The sequence below is a fragment of the Phaenicophaeus curvirostris genome, chromosome 4 (genome assembly GCF_032191515.1).
Source record: "Phaenicophaeus curvirostris isolate KB17595 chromosome 4, BPBGC_Pcur_1.0, whole genome shotgun sequence".
In the NCBI taxonomy this organism is placed as follows: Eukaryota; Metazoa; Chordata; class Aves; order Cuculiformes; family Cuculidae; genus Phaenicophaeus; species Phaenicophaeus curvirostris.
In genome coordinates, this window is record NC_091395.1 from 50,845,484 (window position 1) to 50,867,082 (window position 21,599).

The following is a 21,599-nucleotide window of genomic DNA, read 5'->3' on the forward strand; positions in this document are numbered from 1 at the left end:
CCGCTCCTCATAAGGCCTGTTCTCCAGCCCCTTCACCAGCTTTGTTGCTCTACTCTGGACTCGCTCCAGAGCCTCAACATCCTTCTTGTGGTGAGGGGCCCAGAACTGAACACAGTATTCGAGGAGTGGTCTCACCAGTGCTGATTACAGAGGGAGGATAACCTCCCTGGACCTGCTGGTCACGCCGTTTCTGATACAAGCCAAGATGCCATTGGCCTTCTTGGCCACCTGGGCACACTGCTGGCTCATATTCAGTCACTGTCAACCAACACCCCCAGGTCCCTCTCCTCCAGGCAGCTTTCTAGACAGACTTCTCCTAGTCTGTAGCACTGCATAGGGTTGTTGTGCCCCAAGTGCAGGACCCGGCATTTGGCCTTGTTAAACCTCATGCCATTGGACTCAGCCCAGCGGTCCAGCCTGTTCAGATCCCTTTGCAGAGCCTCCCGACCCTCCAGCAGATCGACACTTCCACCCAGCTTAGTGTCGTCCGCAAACTTGCTAAGGGTGCACTCGATGCCTTCATCCAGGTCATTGATAAAGACATTGAACAGGGCTGGACCCAGCACTGAACCCTGGGGAACCCCACTTGTCACTGGCCTCCAGCTGGATTTCACACCATTTACCACCACTCTCTGGGCCCGGCCAGCCAACCAGTTTTCCACCCAGGAGAGTGTGCGCCTGTCCAGGCCAGAGGCTGACAGTTTCTCAAGCAGAATGCTGTGAGAAACTGTGTCAAAGGCTTTGCTGAAGTCCAGGAAGACCACATCCACAGCCTTTCCCTCATCCAGCAGCCGTGTCACTTTGTCATAGAAGGCGATCAGGTTAGTCTGGCAAGACCTGCCTTTTGTGAACCCATGTTGACTGGGCCTGATCACCCGGTTCTCTTGCATGTGCTTCATGATAGCACTCAAGATCACCTGCTCCATGACTTTCCCTGGCACTGAGGTCAGACTGACAGGCCTGTAGTTTCCTGGGTCCTCCCTGCGGCCCTTTTTGTAGATGGGCACAACATCAGCCAGCCTCCAGTCCAGTGGGACTTCCCCAGTCTTCCAGGACTGTTGGAAGATGATGGAAAGGGGTTTGGCCAGCACATCCGCCAGCTCCTTCAGTACCCTAGGGTGAATCCTGTCCGGCCCCATAGACTTGTGACTGTCCAGTCGGGCTAGCAAGGCTCTGACCACCTCCTCTTGGATCACGGGAGCCTCATTATGCTCCTCTAGCTCCTGGGTTAGTACACAGACGGAACGACCCTCCTTACAACTAAAGACTGAGACAAAGAAGGCATTAAGTACCTCAGCCTTTTCCTCATCCCCTGTTACTGTTGTTCCTTCTGTGTCCAATAGGGACTGTATGGTCTCCCTAGTCCTCCTTTTATTATTTATATATTTGTAGAAAGATTTTTTGTTATCTTTCACAGACTTGGCCAATCCAATTTCTAGCTGAGCCTTAGCCCTTCTGATTTTTTCCCTACACAATCTCACTTCCCTCCTGTAGTCCACCCAAGAGGCCTGTCCCTTCTTCCAGAGCCCATAAACATTTCTCTTCTTCTTGATATCCCTCAAGATCTCTCTATTCAACCAAGCTGGCTTTCTCCCCTGCCGGCTTTTTTTCCGGACCATGGGGATGGCTTTCTCCTGAGCTGCTAGGACCACCCTTTTGAAGAGCTCCCAGCCCTCCTGGGCTCCCTTGCCCTTGAGTACTGTCTCCCATGAGACTTCGCCAACCAGCCTTCTGAAGAGATCAAAGTCTGCCCTCTGGAAATTTAATGCTACCGTCTTGCTAACCACCCTCTTCACTTCACCTAGAACAGAAAACCCTATCATCTCATGATCACTTAGTCCTAGGCGTCCACCTACTGCCACATCCCCTACAAGGCCTTCTCTGTTCACCAACAGCAGGTCCAGGAGGGCACCCTCCCTTGTTGGTTCATTCACCAGCTGTGCGAGGAAGTTGTCTCCCACGCACTCCAGGAACCTCCTAGACTGCTTCCTTTCTGCTGTATTGTACACCCAGCAGATATCAGGCAGATTGAAGTCTACCACAAGAACAAGAGGCATCGATCTAGAGATTGACCGCAGCTATTTGTAGAAGAGCTCATCAGCTGCTTCTCCTTGGCTGGGTGGTCTGTAACAGACTCCCATCACAAAATCTACCTTCTGGTGGGCTCCTCTGATTTTGGCCCACAGGCACTCAACCTCCTGATGGCCACAATCCATCTCAATGTAGTCCAAGTCCTCCCTTACAAAGAGGGCTACCCCGCCTCCTCTCCTACCCTTCCTGTCCCACCTGAAAAGCTTATACCCCACCATAGCCGTACTCCAGTTATGTGAGTCGTCCCACCACGTTTCCGTGATGGCAACGACATCATAGGCCCCTTGCCCTATGACAGCTTCCAGCTCTTCCTTCTTATTCCCCATGCTGCGTGCATTGGTGTAAATGCACTTCAGCTGAGCTGCCGAGCCTTCAGCCCTCCTAGAGGGAACAGGGTTTGTTCCCAACTGCCTGGTAACTGGAGTAGTTAACACCAGAGTGCCTGCATCTCCCTTAGCACCCCGAGGTGTGTTCTCCCCCACTTTTTGTGTGGTGAGGTACTGGTGGTCCTCACCCATGCACCCTCTCCCAGTCACCAATTCCCCACGTCCAGGCTCGTTCCTGTCTAGCCTGGGCTCAACCCCCTCCCCCTTCACATCTAGTTTAAAGCTCGATTTATGAGCTTGGCTAGGTTTCTAGCAAGGGCTTTAGCCCCCCTAGGAGACCCATGTGTCCCGCCCTTAGCGAGAAAGCCTGGGGGTGCGTGAGCCCCCCCATGATCAAAAAAGCCAAAGCCCCTCTCCTCGCACCAGGCTCGGAGCCAGGTATTAATCGAATTCTTCATCCTGGCTTCCCGCTCCTCTCTATTTAGCATTGGGATGGAGCAGAATCCTGTTTGTGCCCCAGAGCCCTCCATCATTCTCCCAATTGCCCTGAAGCCATTCTTGATGGCTTTGGCCTTTTTGTTTGTTAGGTCATCATTACCAGTTTGGACTACTATCAGAGGATAGTAGTCCGTCTCATGGACCAGGGAAGGAAGTCTTCTAGCTACCTCCTTCCCTGATGCCCCCGGTAAGCAGCAGACCTCTCTGTGGAGCGGGTCCGGTCTGCAAATGGGTCCCTCCGTTCCTTTTAGGAGGGAGTCCCCTACAACAATCACCCTCCTTTTCTTCTTGGTGGAGGATGTTTTTATCTTTTTCTGAGAATGGTGCAGCCTAGGGAAGGATTCTAGGCTGTGGGAGCCATCATCCTCATCCTCAGGGCTGGATTCCACCTGCAGCACCTGGTACTTGTTCGCCAGGGGGATCTGGGGCTTTGCTGTCTGGGTGAGGGGGAGCAGGTTTCCTTCCTCTGGCAGGAACTTGCTGCCACAAACTTCATGTCAAACTTCTCATCGACCAGCACTCCCAAGTCCTTCTCTGCAGGGCTGCTCTCAATCACATCATCCCCCATCCTGTACTGAAACTGCGGACTACCCTCACCCGGGTGTAGGACCTTGCACTTGGCCTTGTAACTTCATGAGGTTCACAGAGGCCCACTTCTCCATCCTGTCCAGCTCCCTCTGGGTGACATCCCATCCTTCTGATGTGCCAACTGCACCACTTAGCTTGGTGTCATCTGCAAATTTGCTGAGGGTGCACTCAATCTCGCTGTCTATATCATTGATGAAGATATTAAACAGCAGTGATCCCAGTACAGACCCTTGAGGGACACCGCTTGTCACGGATCTCCATCTGGACATGGAACTGTTGACCACTACTCCCTAATGTGATCATCCAACCATTTCCTTATCCACCAAGCAGTCCACATATCAAATCCAAACCTCTCCAGTTTAGATCGAAGGATGTTGTAGGGGCCATGTGAAAGGCCTTACAGAAATCCAGATGGATTACATCCATTGCTTTTCCTGTGTCCACTCATGTGTCCACCCCATCACAAAAAGCCGCTATGTTGGTCAGGCAGGACTTGCTCTTGGTAAAGCCATGCTGGCTGTTTCAAATCACCTCCCTGTCCTCCATGTGCTTTAGCATAGCTTCTAGGAGTATCCGTTCCATGATCTTCCCAGGCACACAGGTGAGGCTGACAGATACGTACAGTGTTCTCAAATATGCATTGTAGACTTACCGAGACACCTTTAAACAGATTTATGTAGATAGCAGTAACTGTGGCATTTTGGAAGTGAGAGGTTGTAGGCATTTTTGCTTAAACAGGCTCTTGAGGATTCCTGCACTATGCTTGCTATTGTCAGCTGGAGTCATTAATTACCGTGTAATGTCTTGAGGTAATCTGGTTGTATAGCAAAGGCATGTAGTATTGTAGTGAGGGAACACTAGTGTGAAATATTTTATTAGGAAATCTCTTTCTGGTGTTGTGTGGATTGAAAGCTTCAGGTACGCTTCTGTTCGTTTTCCTGGTCTATTTTCTTCTAAGAAATAACAAAATACTAACCTGTAGGAAATTAAAAACCAAAGTTAAGCAAGTTTGAACTAAACTTGCTTTTCTGAAAATCAAGCATTTATTGCAGTAATTAAAAAAAAAATCTCCTTTGGAATTTTTTTTAAAATATTTTTGACCAGCAAAACTTTAGCTAAAATTTTAGTATATTTTTTTCCACATTGTTAATTTCATCTTGAAGGGACCGCAGGTTTGAAAACCAAGGAGATATTTGTGGAAATAACTTCATGTATGCATGGCTATAGGTACATTTGGCTATTTCTCTCAAAAGTGGCCTCATGTCTTACATGTTCAACTTAAAATGCTCTGGAGGTTATTGTCAAAGGTGTGGTGCATTAACACTTTCGGTGAACTGCATGGAAAATCAAACCTTAGTTTTTATATAGGAGTCCACCTTATCACTGAAATTGGGAATACTTCAGTAAATAACAGCTGAACAGTTGAAAGGGAAAGGATTACTTGCTTTACAGCTCTACCAGTCTGCCAAGTGGCTGGTGTCTCGTATTGCAAGTGCCCCAAACAGTCCTTTGCAGAGTGGCTTAGCTGCTGCAAAGAACACCACCTTTTATTCTTCTTGAGTTAGCCAACAGGACATAGGACACAGAAACAGCAGTCAAGATACTGCGTCCACCACAGCGGTTCACCAAGTACTCTTTGTTTCTCCTTGTGTGGTAGTAAGTTTTACTGTTGTGAATTCTTTCTCAATGAATGGTCAGATGTCTGAACTGGAAGAAAACATTAGGACAGTCTGAGGGCCCTAACTGGAGCAGACTTCCTGCTGCATTACAGAATAGCCACAATAGCAGGTAACACATATTTCTCACAAATTTTAGTTTGCTTATGCTGACAGAGCTGCTCACTTGAACTAAAAGTGAGTCTAGAGGTTTTTTGCTGTAGATGGCATTTTAGTACAGGAAATTCTTTGAGATGAAGGCAAGATAATAAATGTAGGTGTTAAGGTATTTTTTATCACTGGAGTAGTTGAAAGGAGCTGCTTTGCGCCAGTGAACTGTCCTGCTGGTTTGTTGGTTTGAAAAATTTCACATTGATTTTCTTGTGTGTGTGATGCTTCCATAGAACTAACGCAGATCCAGTCATAGTTTTATAAATTGTTATCAATGTGCAAACTGTTAGCATTCGCATATCTGTTAGACTTGTTGAAAGTTCCCTTTTATCATGGTATTTGTGTGTCTCAGCTTGCTCTTTAGTTTGAAAGTGTGCTCATGAGTGTGGTTTGGTTAGTGTCCTCCCACACACAGTGCAGCATGCTCATATTAACCTTTTCAGCCCAGGCAACTTGCACTGACCTTGAGTATGAAGCTGAGTATGAGCTTATGAATGTAAAATTACTTTAAAGTTTAGCAGCTTTATTGCTTGCTGTATGGATTACAGTTTACAGCAATAAACTGTTTCTACTAGATTTTGCTTTTTCAAAAGATATAGACTAAATCCTGGTCCCCATGGCTGCCCCGTGAGTGTTTGGGTAAATAGTGGTCTGCAGTGCTAGAGGGAGGAGGAGAATCAGGGAGAGTCTGTGCTGTTAGCTTTTGAGAGGCTGCACAGAGGACATTGGGGTAGGCACAGCACTTATTTATTAGTATGCTGAAATGATTCGTTTCTACAGGGAAAGCAAATAACAGTCCCAGAGGGAAAACATTTAAGAATCTTATTTAAAAGAATGCTTCTGTGGAGTCAAGGAGAAGGTGGCTTTCCGATGAGCTGATCTTGTGTGGTAGAGAGTGCTCTTATCTTCGCTGGCAGTTGTGGTATTTGCCATCAGGATCAGACTTGTGAGAAGAGGGTCTTGCATATGCAGAAGAACTGTTGCAACTAACAGCACCAACCAGGATATGCATGAAAAAAAGGAGAATAAAAACTTGAACATTTTGGGGGGTTGCTAATTTTGAAAGTCTCTTCCTAAGGAAAAAAGGTTCTTCTGCAAGAGTGGTATTTGGCTTTTGTAATTTGAATAGAGAGGAGAAAGAAGCTACTGAAATTGCTGTAGTTATATTTTAAGAAAGGAAAAATCACTTTAAAATCTCTGGGGCCCATTCTAAAACTGCAGCTTTCAGGGTAAAATTGGTAGCTTCATTGCAACGCTGATCTTGTGCAAATACTTCCTTTGGAGCATAACAATGTTATAGAATTCTAAAAATTCTAGGCCCAGAAACCTCGTGAGAAGAGCAAAAAGGAGATTGGAGGAAAGCATCTGAGAGAATCTGAGAAAAAAATCTGACAGAGAGTGTCTGGGATAGATGGTCTACTGGAAAGCAGTAGATGTTGGCAATCGCACCCATGAAGGTAGTTCCTGGTTTGTTTGTTCCTGCTCCCCTCCTTCCCCTAGATTCTGGAAAATAATTTCTTAAAACATATTTTTTGCTCATAGACTGAACTACTGTATTGATGATGATCTGGAAGACCTCAAATATTGGCTGAAAACCCAGGGGAAGACAGATAACAATAGGCACAGCTGGGGAAATTTTGGGCAGGTGTAAGTGAAAGCTGTTCAAATTGGAGAAATCACTTAAAGCTATTCATGTGAATTGAGGCAGCTTAACCAATGCACAGGAATACTCACTTGAAAAGAGCAGGTCATGAAGAAACTTAAGTTGTAAAAGAAGTTGATTATGTTGCAGTAATGATTCCCTGTTCTCTATAACACATACCAAAAGAAAAATCAGATATAAAATGAGGTTCTGTAGTAATTATCTTTCTAGGAGATCTTTGTTTGTGCCATGGAACAAATTTGACATAGTTAAAGTTGGAAATTGTAGGTTGTAGGTGTTGAGACACTGCCAGGATATGGATGAGAATGTTTGTCTTTTGACTAGACAAGAGTGGATGAGTTTTAAAGGTGGTAAGAAAGAAGAGCTGGAAGATAAATTAGATTCTGGAAGGCTGGAGAAGTCCTAATTTAATTTAAGAGTCCAGAGGAAAAGCTGAGAAACTACAGGCTATGAAGATCGCTTTCCAGAAAAGTCCTAGAAAAAACAGGCTTTTTGAAAGTACTTGGAAGATACAAATCACACATCAGTCAACAAGGAACAAAACCAAACAAACAAACAAAACAAAAAAACCCCCTCAGACTTGTCTGTAATCCTTCTGACATGGGGTAACAAGTCTCCTGGGTAGCAGGGAAGCAGCAGGTACCCTGTGTTTTCCTTGCAGTAAAGTTTTTGGCAATGCTGTATGAGATATTTTCAAATGTCAGCATTAAGACCTGTATATAGACCTATATAAACCTCTTGTAAATCTGATTGTAGGACACAAAGGAAGCTGGTACAGCGTTCAGTAGGCACCAGTGGCTTATTTTCATTTTGAAAGACTGTCATGAATGAGGTGTCTTGTCTTGCATTTCAGTATTTTCACTAGTGATATTGTTGCTGAAATTCTTGCCGAAGTAGAAGCTTGTTGAGTTTTCAGATAATGTAACTTGAAGGAGCTACAAGAATCAAAGTGGTATATTTGGTTTAGGAGGTATGCAGTGTCTTTGTTTTATTTCGTAGAATGTGACTCAGTGTAGACAAGTGTGAACAGTAAAAATTCAGGCAGGAATGCCAAAGTGTTCAAATACAGAATGGGAATAAATAGCCAAGTACCAGGACCTGGATGACAGGATGGTAAATCATAAGTTTGATGTGCATCATTGATACCCTGTTGCTGTGAAAAAAGCGAATGTTACATTAGGATGAATAAAGCGGTCTGTGAATCCTTGTCCTCTGATGACAAGGTATCAGCTGCAGTGCTGCATCTAGTTTGAGGCAACAATTTTCAAGGAAGATGTGGGTCTGCCCGCTCACAGAAATTCAGTCACATTGGGAAGGATGTGGTTCCCAGAAGTAGGGACTGTGATGTAGGGTTGGTGAGCAGCAAGTGTTTGAAGTGGGGAGATGGACTGGTTATGGACAGGAACCTTTAAAGACAAAACACCCTCCCTCAGCTCTGTAGTTGGCGACTCCATCATCTGAACCTTGAAAGAGTAGGTAAAGCAGTTGGTGCCTTGGCTATGTGACCTCTTGGGCCCTGTCCTGGGACTCTGGTTGCTTGCCTATGATACCTCAGACTTGGGAACTTCTCCCTTCTTGGCTGTCTGAGTCTGGTGTTCAGACAGCATAAAGGCTGGGTTAGAGGGCTGGCTGAATGGAAGGTGTCACTTGCCCTATACATGGTTAGTAAGTTGCATCAATGCCATTACAGAGAATTTCTTTTTGTGCTTTTTGTCTGTCCAGTGCTGGTGTTTGGCATCTGCTTAGCAGCCGGGCTACTGTAAAGGATAATCAGTGTCCTGTTTTGCAGGACAGCGTTTAAGATTTTCTCCTTCTCAGTTATGTTTGTATTCTTTCCTTTTGAAATTCCTCCCAAGAGACTCTGACTCAGATCTTCAATCAGGTCAGGCTAGATCAGAATCAGACCAGAATCTCTCACTTTTTATTTCTGTCCTAGCCATTTTGGAAAGGTGAATAGAAATACTTGATGCTTGCTTTTCTTAGACTAATAATTTTGAAAATTAATTGAAAGGAAGCAGGATGTTCTGCAACTGACACACTGGAAAATAAGGGGATGGAAAATGTGGCCATCAAACACTTAGCCACAGTAATTTGCATTGTCAGTAATTACTTAGGTGAAAATGCCTCTCAAGAGGGAACTGCAGCAGTGTCCAGCCTTCTTATCACTAAATGGCAATGCTATTTAAAAAAACAGCAACAAAAAAATCACCACCACTTCCCACAAGCCCCCCAGATGAAAGCACATTTTGCTTTGGAGCATATTCTACCCGAGTAGAATATTCTACCCCCTTGACAGGGGATGTTGGGTTAGCCAGGCTTTTCTGGGGTTTTGTAAAGTTGCAAAGAAGCCCCATAAAAGGAGATGTCATAATGCTTCTACACTTGTGACAACACAAGTTCTGTGGGTCACATGCTGATGACCTCAGGATTTCCTACATGGGGATAAGCATGGGAGAAAGAAATAGTATGAATAACAAAGAGAGAGAGAGAGAGAGCATGCTAGATTTTGTCTTGCCCATGCTGTCTGTTTCTTAACAGCTAGGCTGACTTCTGCAAATTTTATTGAGCTTTTTTTCCAGATGGAATGTGCTTTGTATTGTTTAACTGCCTAGCCCCACTTCTCTGAGAGTAAGCAGAACAATGTGTTCATCAGCATAGAGGAAATACACTGAAGAAACTTTTTATCTGATAGCGGGAATATGGGCTTCTTAAGCTGTAAAGCTACTGTATTCAGCATAGGAGTAATTCCAAGTGTACAGAGGATGAGCTGTTTGATTATATACTTGCCTAACACTTAGAGTACAGGAAGACAAGAAATATCTGAGATTAAGGTATTTTAAAGGAATTGTGTAATCATATATTTGTTCTGTATTGGAAAATGTAGGTCTAGTGTTGTAACTTTTCTTGGGTGGAAAACTGGTTGGATGGTCGAGCCCAGAGAGTGGTGGGAAATGGAGTTAACTCCAGCTGGTGGGCAGTTACAAGTGGGGTTCCCCAGGGCTCAGTGCTGGGTCCAGCCCTGTTCAATGTCTTTATCAATGACCTGAAGGCATTGAGTGCACCCTTGGTAAGTTTGCAGATGACACTAAGCTGGGAGGAAGCATGGGTCTGCTGAAGGGTAGGGAGGCTCTGCAAAGGGATCAGAACAGGCTGGACCGCTGGGCTGAGTCCAATGGCATGAGGTTTAACAAGGCCAAATGCCAGGTCCTGCACTTGGGGCCCAACAACCCTATGCAGTGCTAGAGACTAGGAGAAGTCTGGCTGGAGAGCTGCCTGGAGGAGAAGGACCTGGGGGTGTTGGTTGACAGCGACTCAACATGAGCCAGCAGTGTGCCCAGGTGGCCAAGAAGGCCAATGGCATCTTGGCTTGTATCAGAAACGGCGTGACCAGCAGGTCCAGGGAGGTTATTCTCCCTCTGTACTCGGCACTGGTGAGACCGCTCCTCGAATCCTGTGTTCAGTTTTGGGCCCCTCACCACAAGAAGGATGTTGAGGCTCTGGAGCGAGTCCAGAGAAGAGCAACAAAGCTGGTGAAGGGGCTGGAGAACAGGCCTTATGAGGAGCAGCTGAGAGAGCTGGGGGGAGACCATATTGCTCTCTACAACTACCTGAAAGGAGGTTGTGGAGAGGAGGGTGCTGACCTCTTCTCCCAAGTGACAGGTGACAGGACAAGAGGGAATGGCCTCCAGCTGTGCCAGGGGAGGTTCAGACTGGACATCAGAAAGAAATTTTTCACAGAAAGGGTAATCGGGCACTAGCAGGAGGTGCCTAGGGAGGTGGTTGAGTCATCATCCCTGGAGGTATTTAAAAGACGGGTAGACGAGGTGCTCAGGGACATTGTTTAGTGGCAGATAGGAATGGTTGGAGTCGATGATCTAAGAGGTCTTTTCCAAACTGGTGATTCTGTGATTCTATGATATTACCATCTTATACGTTAACAGCTTATTTTTTTTTTTATGGCATGGAAACAAGACTAATGACCTGGGCTGACCATCCTCATTGTGAGAAAGGAACAGGGCTGCTGAGACTGTAAATCAAGTTTTTGAAGCATAGGCAAGTCTGAAGTGCATATGGCATTTTGCATTTTGAGAAGCTTTGTATAGTAGTTTCTATACAGTCACTTCCCTTTTGTTATTTTCAGCAAGCACATATTTTTTTTTAAAAAAAACCCAAGTTTTAGTGTAGCTTTGAAGGACGTATTTTTATCTATTTGTTACCATTCTTGGGGTATAGTATTTTTATACCTCTATTACTGTTCTTACCATTTCCTTCTATAGGCCTCCCTCTAGAGGCGTATATCTTACCTCCAGAAAAGGATAGACCAGCTTTGATAGGTCCCTTGGTTTCACTGGTGCTTGATTTTTCCAAATCCTCTGTTAATCCTTGTGTCCACTTGATGACGCATTGAGTGTGTTGGTGATACTATTTCTACAGTGAATCTAACCTTTTTCTAGTATGCTAAATATTTTACTGCTCCAAAATCAACTGTCTCTCCGCCTCCTGTGGCTTGATATTGTATAATTAACCATTGTACTAATTTTGCCTCTTTGTAGCAGAGGTCACTTGTGGGAGAGAGTAGTTGTGGGTGGATTTCTCATGGCTGGCTCACGCCTGCACCTCTGTTTCCCAAATACTTGAGGGCTCGATCTCTCCCTTGATTCTGCAATTCATGTCTGCCATACACCTGAGTCTAGAGTAAGCTATTTACCTTGCAGAATAAATGCAACACAGTGATGGTGTGCAAGATGTCTGCTTAGCACTACCCAGCTAAATCTCGGCAGCTAAACCTGCGCTTCCAAACCCCAACCCCCAGCATCCCACAGGGAAGGGAGAGAGGGAAATGAGAGGAAGAAGACTCGCAGGTTGGAAACTAAAGCTACAAAAATAAATAGACAGACAGACAGACAGACAGATAGATAGATAAATAATATGTGAGATCGTGCCCCCACTCCTCAATGACTATACAGACACAAGGGAATGGGTCCACGGCTAGGATGGAGCTGGGCTCAGGAACTGGATTCAGGGACACACGGATCTGGGATCAGGGACAACCAGACAGATGAGGTCCTTGCTGGACGTCGTCCCATCGCAGAAGAGAGTGAGACCCTTGTGAGCTCTCAGTTTTATACTAAGTGTGATGTATATACTCTGTTGGTCAGTTTAGGGTTACGTGCCCTATTCGCTCCTCCTCAGGTGTGGCCTCCTTATGACCTTGAGGATGACCTTGAGGATGGCCTTTGTTAAGTATAAGCATTGGCCTTTTTGCACACCAATGCCCTGTGTTATCACTCTGGGAGAAGAACACTATCTCAAAAACATGCAGTTAGTTTTCAGAGAATGAAGTTACTTACAGCAATTAGGTTAGTCACAAAATTGACTAATTTACCTCAAACTACAACACAATGTTCCATTTTAAAGGGAAATAATTTAAGTAGGGAGGGGAGAGAAACAGCAGTGGTGGTTTGAACGTTTTTCTAGAGTAATTCCTTCCTGCTCCTGGGCTCCTTGGTTTAATAGTGAGAAATGCTGAGCTGTTGTGCACAGCTGCGCAACTGATAATCTGAAGCCTCCTGGCCATTAAGAACTGTTGCTTCTGATGCAATCTGAAACATGTTTAAGAGCAGTACATTTGTATTTAATTTCACATATTTAAGTCTGTAAAGTATGGAAAAATAGAAGACTCTTATCCGACATTAGGCTTAATTTTCTGGATTGATGGTGAAGCAAACTAAGCCACCTTAAATCATGAAAGCGTACAAAGGAATGACTTAGGAAACACAATTACTAGAATGATGTGCTGTTTGCTTTATTTTTTCCCCCAAAACATTAGTTGATTATCTTGTTGGATTCCTGTCCTTTATCCTCCTGACAGATGTATGCTCCCTTTGGGTGAGCACTCACTGACTGCCAGAATTGGTTGAAAATCTTTGAGTCTTGGAAGAGGGTTATGTTCAGAGAAAGTAATAAAGTTTGTTCCTCCATGGAATTTCTGTCATTCTGGATAAAGCTCCCAGTGCATATCATATCTTTGTGTCCGACAATATAAGTTAACCAGCAGATGGGTTCCAAGCAGTATATGAGTACCTTACTGGACACAGAAAACTAGGTTGCAGAAGTGGCATTCATTTCTTCTTCTATCATGTTGTTATGCAGGAAAAAAAGATCTGGAGAGGTGTCTTCAGCACAATTATATGGAGCAGTGAATTCTGTGCTTCATGAAAACATGTATCTTCTTTGCCCTGTGGCAGCCCTGAAGCTGCTAGGCCTGCTATACAGTGACATGGAGAGGTAGAAGCAATACTTGCTGCTGTTCAAGTGTTGTAGACAGGAACTCAAATTTTGGCATTTGCATGAATGTATCTTTTACTTTGGGCAGTCAATGTTCAAGTAAGGGAATACCATAAAACAAACAGAAGAGAAAGAGATTTTTTGATCAAAAATCCAGTGTTGCATACTTGATGCAAATTATCTTTTATCGTAACACAATATAGTTTTGTAGTAGACCTCACGGTGTTGTTTATGATTTTACTTTTTTTTTTTTTATGGTTCATTAAAAGGCCTAACTTCCCCCCCTCCCCGGTTTTAAAAAGCCCCTTATTGGGGTTTGTGGGGTTTTTGAGGGGTGGGTGGTTTTTCTGGTGTTTAATAACAGTTACAGCTTTATCTGAACTTAGTTCCTGCCATTCTTCCTGATGCTGACCATGATGTGCATTAATACTTCATGCAGATTTTCTCTGCCTGTTTTCTTCATAACAATATATATGAGAGACAGAATGCTAAATGTATTTTAAATGCTGATGAAACTCCCATGTTTACCATGGGTAGTAATTATTGTGTTTCTAGGCTTGTGGAATTGTGACAGCTATAGTTGAAGTTGCTCTTTGCTTCTGCTTAGAATACTGTTTTCAGTTGCTTGTGATTGTGCTACACTTCTTCAGTTTAGGCTGAAATTTCCATCTTTGGGAGAAAAAAGGGCAGCTGAGTAAGGATTGGAGTATTTAAAATAATTTGGTAATTACTAATTATTTCCACATTGTATGAACAGTGTCCGTCTTTCGTAAACTGTAGTCTGGACTGGATGTGTTGAATGTACTTGTCAAGTCAAACTTTTTGGTGTGGATTAATTCAGTGCCAACCATGAACTGTTGCCATTTTGGTTTCCAGTAGAAACTTCTTGTCCTTTTAAAGACTCCATTCTCCCAAAAGTGAGAGGTAGCCCTTTACATTTTCTGCAGATTCATCATCATTTTTCCCTCAGAAGTGTGTTGTTCAGGCATTTTCCTTTTGTCATGTAGGAGAGCACGTTGGAAATTTCTGTGCTAGTCTTTCATTTTAGCTTGTTCTACTTCAAGTAAAAGAAAATGGTTCTGATCACTTCTTTCAGAAACAGCCACCTTAGAAAGACCTGCTTGTGTGCAGCCTTCATTGTTAATACCAGTTGCCTTAATGTGTAGACTGAGGCCCAGTCCACACTACCTCCCATTGTTGGCTGTTCTTCCAAGGAATTTTCTTGCTGGAGTGTTAAACTACATAGTATTTCCATGTGTTGTTATTTTGAGCAGGACCTGATGACCACCATGGGCGTTCCTTGCTTTCTCTAAAATCTTAATAATTATTGATTTAGGTGATAATTATTAAGATGCCTTAGATGTCTGTGCTTTTGACCTTGCTTCTTCCAGGCTTCTGCTAGCCTTGGTCAAGGAAGTTCCTTCACCACAGACCCCAGATTGGTCCAGGAATGGGTTTCACCGCCACCTTCTACTTCCTGCCTCAAAATGAGCTTGTATTGCCTGGGCAGCATGCCAGTTTCTCTGGAAATTTGGTGAAGAATGGCAGTAGTGACAAGTTGTGGTAGCACTTCACCAGACTGTGAGGGAGCAGATTAGATGATGCTTTGACACTTATTTCCCTCACTGTTCTTATTCATAATGTAAAATCAGCAAGGAGGAAATCTTCCTTCATCTGTACTCAAGTTTTGGGTTTTTTTTTTGTAAAAAGGGTAGATTAAACCTGAGATTACAACTGACTGGAAACTTTATGTGGAAAGAAGTGGTACTTTTAACTAAGCAATTACACTGTACTCTGCGTGCTTTCACCAGTGTAGATCTTTACACCCCCTTTCTCATTTTGAAAATTACTTCTGCAGTTAAAGCAACATTGCTATCATAAGTGGAAAAGAAAGCAAGAAGTCTCTGCTGGAAAAAAAAAATCAGATAAACCAGTTATTTTACTAATTTATTTCTTTTTTTTGCTTTTCTCTAATAGAAAAAGTACAGAAAAGGATCTGTGGATATCTCAAGGATTAAATGTGTAGAAATTGTAAAAAGTGATGGTATTATTCCCTGTCAAAATAAATATCCATTTCAGGTATGTACCTTTTATAGAAAGTTACAGTGCTCTTTTCAACAGTGCCAAGCCATTTGGATGTAACTTGCTTGAAATTACTGTCACTTGTAAATACCAAGCCTGTTCTCCAGCTTTCTGGGGCTGTGCGGAAGGTGATTCAGGAGCAGTGCTTAAAAACCATCCCCTGCAAGCTCTGCTCCCCCTGCATTACCCTCCCATAGGATCTGTGCCTCATACATTTCATCCTTTTCTTTTCCCACCCTTCTCTGCCTGGGGTTTGCCTGGAAAGTGCCTTGTCCTGGTCTTCCTCCAAAACTGGTTACCTTGAAGCCTGTTTTCCCCGTCTTCATTCTTTCACATTAAATTTAATATAATACCATTAAATTATATAAGAATAAGAAAATTATGATTAAAACTAGTTGCATTTTCTTCCATTGTGAACTTAATGGAAATAAACACAGAAAACAAAGAGAGGAAAATAATGTTTAGATAGTGGCGTGGATGTTGTGCCTCCTTATGGTAAAGGGAATGGTTGGAATGAAGGTGGGCAATACTTGCTTTCCACCAGTACAAGTGGTGAAGAAAAATAAGGCAGGAATCACCCCAGAGCAGTACGGAATCACCCCGGAGCAGTACGGAATCACCCCGGAGCAGTACAGAATCACAAGGAATTATGAAACGGCTGGGAACAAAGGGTATTGAACTATGAAATGCCTTTAGCCGTTAAATTGAACTGTGTTTAGAAAACATACAGTGAAGAATGAACAAAGCAAGGCATGAAACAAACATTTTTAAGGCATCCTCACAAAATCTTTCCTTATTCTACTGGAAGTATCATGTATGAGTAGTAAACCCTAATAACCTTTTCCGAGTTTCTGCATTTTGTGCCTGAGAACACACTTGCCAAATGTAACAGTCATTCATCTTGTTTGGTTTCCTCTGTTTCCTGAGGAATAAATAAATTAATACTACCATGTGAACGTATTTTGATTATTTCTTTTCCCCCTCTTCAGGTTGTATATGATGCTAATACGCTTTATATTTTTGCACCAAGCTCACAGAGCCGGGATCAATGGGTGAGGAGTCTGAAAGAAGGTACTGGAAATGGCTCATAACATCTGTCATAAGTATATGCATTTACTTGGGCTGTCTGGCAAGGATGGAGTTAACTCTGTGCTTTGTTTCGGATTTGTGGCCAAAACAGTGTTGAAAACACACTAGTGTGTTAGTTTCTGTACAGCTTAGAGGCTTTGCCTTTTTCTCCCTCTGTCCCCACAGTTGTAGGTTGGGGTTGGACAAGAGACCGAGCTGGTACAGTGGAGCTGAACTGACTAAAGGGATCTTCTAGGCCGTGTAATGTTGTGCTGGGCAATAACAAATTAAGGTAGAGGAAGATAGGGGTTGAGGTTTCCCAGCTTCCTTATTGGCCATTGCTCAGAGACTGGCTTGGCACTGACTGGTCTGCTTTGTAGGAGATAGTGAGCCATTGCCTTTACACCACTTCTGGTTGTTTTTTTTTTTTTTTCTTTTTGGTTATTAAATTGTCCTTATCTCAAGTGACAAGTTTCCTCCTCTTGCTTTTTCTATTTTCTCTCTCATCCCACAGGGAGGGGGCGAGTGGCTGTGTGGGTGCTTAGCTGCTGGCTGGTGTCAACCTACAAGCTAGAAAAATAAAGTGGTAGAGCTTCTGTTGCATATATCTAGTGATTTTTATTTTTTTATTGGGCTGGCTCATTCTTTGCATATACAGCGTGTGATAACAGGTGCTAGGAAAGTGAAACACCTGGACTGATTTAATTTGATTTGTGAAGTCCAGCTGCAACCAGAGTTTTACTCCATGCTTTTGGTCAATGTGTAAATCATCAGAAAGCTTATCCAAACTGGTTAATGGCATTACTTAACTTTTGCTTGAATTAAGCTAGACAATGTTGCGTGCCCTAAGCTGATATAAAATGACAGGAAGCATCTCCACTGAGATGCAGTCAGATTAGCACTATCATAGTGAGTAAAGATATTTTTCAAGAACTTCTTAATGCTTTCTGCCACAATCAAATGCTCAAGTTAGCTGCAGGTGCTCTGTAAAGTAATGAAACGTAATTCCTGGCCCGAGTACCAGAAGGAAAGAAATAACCTCTGTTACTCAGCAAGCCCACGGGATTGGGGTAGGGAGCCTTTCAGATTGAACACAGGTGCTGTGCCATGGAACAGTGATAAATGTCAGCTATCTTTCCCTCCAGAACACTATCTTCAGAGGAAATTGAGTCACTTGCAGCAGTAATAAAAAGAAAAGGGGGAAGGCAGAGCCCCCAGGGCCTTCACAGCTGCCTGATTGATTTGCAGGATGCAGGCAGGTGCCTGGGTCTCCTTCTGTCCATGCACTGAACACCTGCACCTGCTGGGGTGGCTGCTTTGGGTAAGGAGTATAGCAAGCTTTTCTGGAATCAAGTCATGTATTATCCAAAAAATGTCCTCTGTTATAATTGTATCACCCACTTTAAACTGGCAAGACGGTCCTTTAGAGAAGAAATGTTAAAGTAAGGGCAAATGAAGATTATGCCTCATGTCGAAGATGTTGTAATATTTATTAAAAATGGCTCTCTTGCAGATTTTTTTTTGTTTCTTTCCATAAATGCTCTTTTTCTTCTTCTAGAAATAAAGAACAACAGCAATATAATGGTAAAATATCATCCTAAATTCTGGACAGAGGGAATTTATCAGTGCTGCAGACAGACAGAAAAGTTAGCACCTGGCTGTGAAAAATACAATCTTTTTGAAAATGGTAAGTACATATTTTTTTATATGAAGTTGTTCCACATATTTTTTCTTTTTTGTATGATCCTGTCATCAAACCTGAATGTTCTAGATATGCAGCAAATTTATAGAGCAGAATGAATCATTGATACACTGTCGAAAGTAAATAAAAGTGTTTAATTTCCAAGCATTTTGTAAAAAATAAAAAGCTAGTGAATTGTCCTTCCAAAAAATATTTAGAAAAAGCTGTCATTGAGGTTGCTGAGTTTATTTTTCACCTGGTTAGTTTCCCATCTGAAACTTATTCAACCAAGTGTTTACCTCAGACTAAGGATGAAACCTGATGGCAAAAAAAGATTCAGCTAGAAATCCTTGCCACCTCTTCAGTTTTATTAAATAACTTGTACATACCCATGTGAACTGTTTTTCATTTGGTGTTACTACTCCAGTGTAAAAATTACGTAAGAAGACTTGATGTATTTAGAGACACAGGATTAAAATTTTGAGATTTGTAAATGTCCATATGCTGAGCCTGAATGAATCATGGTGTCTGTAGGCACCCGTATCTTCCAACATCGACATCACAGATTCAGCTTCTTCAGCAGCAGATGCTGTAGCATGTAAAGATGTGCAAGTGTGACTTTCAGTGCAATATTGTCCTACATAAGGATGCAGTAATTATTTAGTTTTCAATTTAAGGAAAATTCATTGGTAGAAAAAGAAATCAAGCCATTGCTTACCTCCCAGTAAAATCAGTGGTGCCCAGATAATTTCTTACATCAGCATCTTAAATGGCAGTTGGGGGGAACTGTGGATTTAGTTGCATTAAAAGATCTGAAGAATAAGCAGTGGCTTTTGGCCAGCCTTATTCAAGATGCAAAACATGACATAGAGCTCAGCTTTTTAAGTGTGGGGTTGTGGGGTTGGAGGAGGAAAGCAGCACAGGAGAAAAAGTACTTCTAGATCTGAGAGAAGTAATGAAAAATGCATACAACTTTTATGACTTATTTAGCAAAGCAGGGGTCAAAGGAGTGTTATTGTTTTAGAAGAGCAGGTGGTACTAGGAACAGAGCTTTAGATTATCGTGATGACAAGAGAACTGCTTCCTTTTTATATACCTTTTTAAATCTTGATCTCTTTTTAATTTCTCAGATATTTCTGCATCTGAGTGCTGATTTAGGATGTTTTTGCAAGAATACCTAATCAATGTTTTCCTAGTGCTTAATGGGAGCTGTCTTTGCTTTCTGACTTACTAAGCTATCCTGAAGACTGATTAAGATATTAAAACCTTACCTGACTTTTAAGCCTTTTATTCAGCTTCTAGGTTTATAGCTAAATTGATAGACACAATTCCTTTCCTGTGCTTTGTTTTTAGGTGTCATGAGATTACCCTCTCCAATGCCAGAAAAAAATGTGGTAGGTAGAGTCTTTAAAATGTTGAATATACAATTGCTGCTTTTTGAAATGGTGTTTAAATTTCTGGAGATACTTTCTGGAGCAAAGATCTATTTCTGCATGCATCAATGGGCATCACACTCAGTCTCCGGGTGGAGAAACATCCCGCTGAAATTCAGTTGCACCAGTTGGCTGTACCTGTACTGCTGACGGGGGAGGCAGTCAGTAAGCAAATGTCAGCCAGTGTTGCCCTTTACTGGCAGCTGTGGGGCTGCAGCACTGACCAGACCCATAGATTTGCACCCAGGTGATCATCTGCCATGCACCTTAGCTGCCTCCCCGGGCCACTGCAGCTTAATTCTGGAGTAAGCCAGAACTAGCCCAGCTTGAGCCTCCAGGACGCCCAGGCTGGTTTGCACTGGTGTCATGGTAAGGGTGAATGGGGTGAAATAATGGAACAGAATGGGATAATAATAATGTTGGGTTGTTTTCAGCGAAGGCCTCCACCACCTGCTCCTCCACTTGAAGAAAATGGCAATGAAGAGGAGGAGATAGTGATAGCAATGTATGACTTTGAGCCTACAGAGCATCATGATTTAAGATTAGAGAAAGGTGAAGAATATACAGTGATTGAGAAGAACGACATTCACTGGTGGAAGGCGAGAGACAAATATGGGTAAACAAGAGTGCCTTATTTTTCATTATGAAGCTTATAAGGCTGTTTCTATGTTGTGGCAGTTTGTATTGACCAAGTGTCAACAAATAACTGTATTAGACCCCCCCAGCCCTGAAATCTCATCTCTATCTTTATTCCCAAATAGAAACCAATTTTAAAAAGTGCAGTTCTCAATAGATTGTAGGGCCTGATGCAAAGACCATTGCAGAACTGGAAGCTTTTCCAATTATGTTTCCTGTCAGACCTTTTGGTTTCCCAATCAAAGCATCAGCCAGTCTGTAAAACCTAACTAGATTGGTACAGTACTCCTGCTTCCCTGGGGAATGGCTTGTTAGAGAGCAATGTGGTTAACATTCAGCTCAGCAGTCTCAGACTTACAATCTTGAATAATCATCATCTTATTTAATAGCTGGCTCATTAGTGGCAATCTTTGAGTTGAGAAAGAGTTGCAGTGAGATGCCTTAATGCCTACAACTTTACTTTCCTTATATTAAAGCTTTTCCCCATGGTTTTAAAGGTGAAAGTTCCCATACTTCAATATTTATTATGTCCCTTTTGCAATATATTAGTGGTAATTGCAAGTTATCTGGCTGTAGGAGGCTCCAGTTCTATTTCCAGTGACTGACTGGGACTTCTGAGTGCAGCAGTGACAGAGCAGCAGAGAGTCACTGTTCTTCACCCTTCTGCTGGTTTTCCTGGACAGTTCTGCTGCCTGTGTTACTTCTCTAGGTGTGGTGAAAATTAATGTGGAAATGTTGATGCAGAAAATCAGTTTCTGTATAATCTGCAGTGCAGTGGATGGGTCATTAAATGAATAAAATACAGCAAGGGACCTCTGGTAATTAGCAGAATGAAACACTGCCTTCTAGGCATGCAATTTTATATGTTTTCTTTCAGATTATATATTATATATTTTTTTTTTAGAAAACAAGGATATATTCCAAGCAACTATGTAACAGGAAAGAAGTCCAACAACCTTGATCAATATGAGTAAGTGAATATTTGAATTAAAATCTGGAAGATCATAAAATGAAACCCATGCTTTAGGAATGACAATGTATTTTTAAAGTTTTGAAAGCCATTATTTACATACAAGACCACTGATTGCAGAGATGAAACTTAAATATTTGAAATAGGCATATATCTGTTGATTCTCTTAATTGATTGTAATGTGATTATAATGTAGAGTCAAGTCAGTGAGATGGCCATCAGGCATGTAGTTTCTAGGCTGTTACTATTAAAGCAAAAGACCCTCTCCTAATTCACTGATAGGCAAAAGGAAACTTTAAAGGAAATTTACCCATTATAATTTTGTTGAATGTATTTTTTAATATTAAAGTGACATGTCTATCCAGAGTATGTGGCAGTAAGATACTAGAGTAAGAAACAGTGGAAATCATTCAAAGTAGATATAATGGATCTGAGATTTTGGAAGGCAG

The 21,599-nt window shown here is 42.6% G+C and overlaps 1 protein-coding gene across 2 annotated transcripts in view; it reads left to right on the top strand.

The window, feature by feature from the left end:
• Positions 1-21,599, top strand: part of TEC (tec protein tyrosine kinase) — a 57,536-nt gene that overhangs the window by 26,160 nt on the left and 9,777 nt on the right. For both annotated transcript variants that reach the window (XM_069856081.1, XM_069856082.1), the window contains exons 3-8: positions 15,258-15,359; positions 16,352-16,433; positions 17,989-18,117; positions 19,465-19,505; positions 19,979-20,160; positions 21,085-21,150. In XM_069856081.1, the coding sequence (XP_069712182.1) occupies positions 15,258-15,359; positions 16,352-16,433; positions 17,989-18,117; positions 19,465-19,505; positions 19,979-20,160; positions 21,085-21,150 (602 nt within the window). The remainder of the gene's footprint in view (positions 1-15,257; positions 15,360-16,351; positions 16,434-17,988; positions 18,118-19,464; positions 19,506-19,978; positions 20,161-21,084; positions 21,151-21,599) is intronic.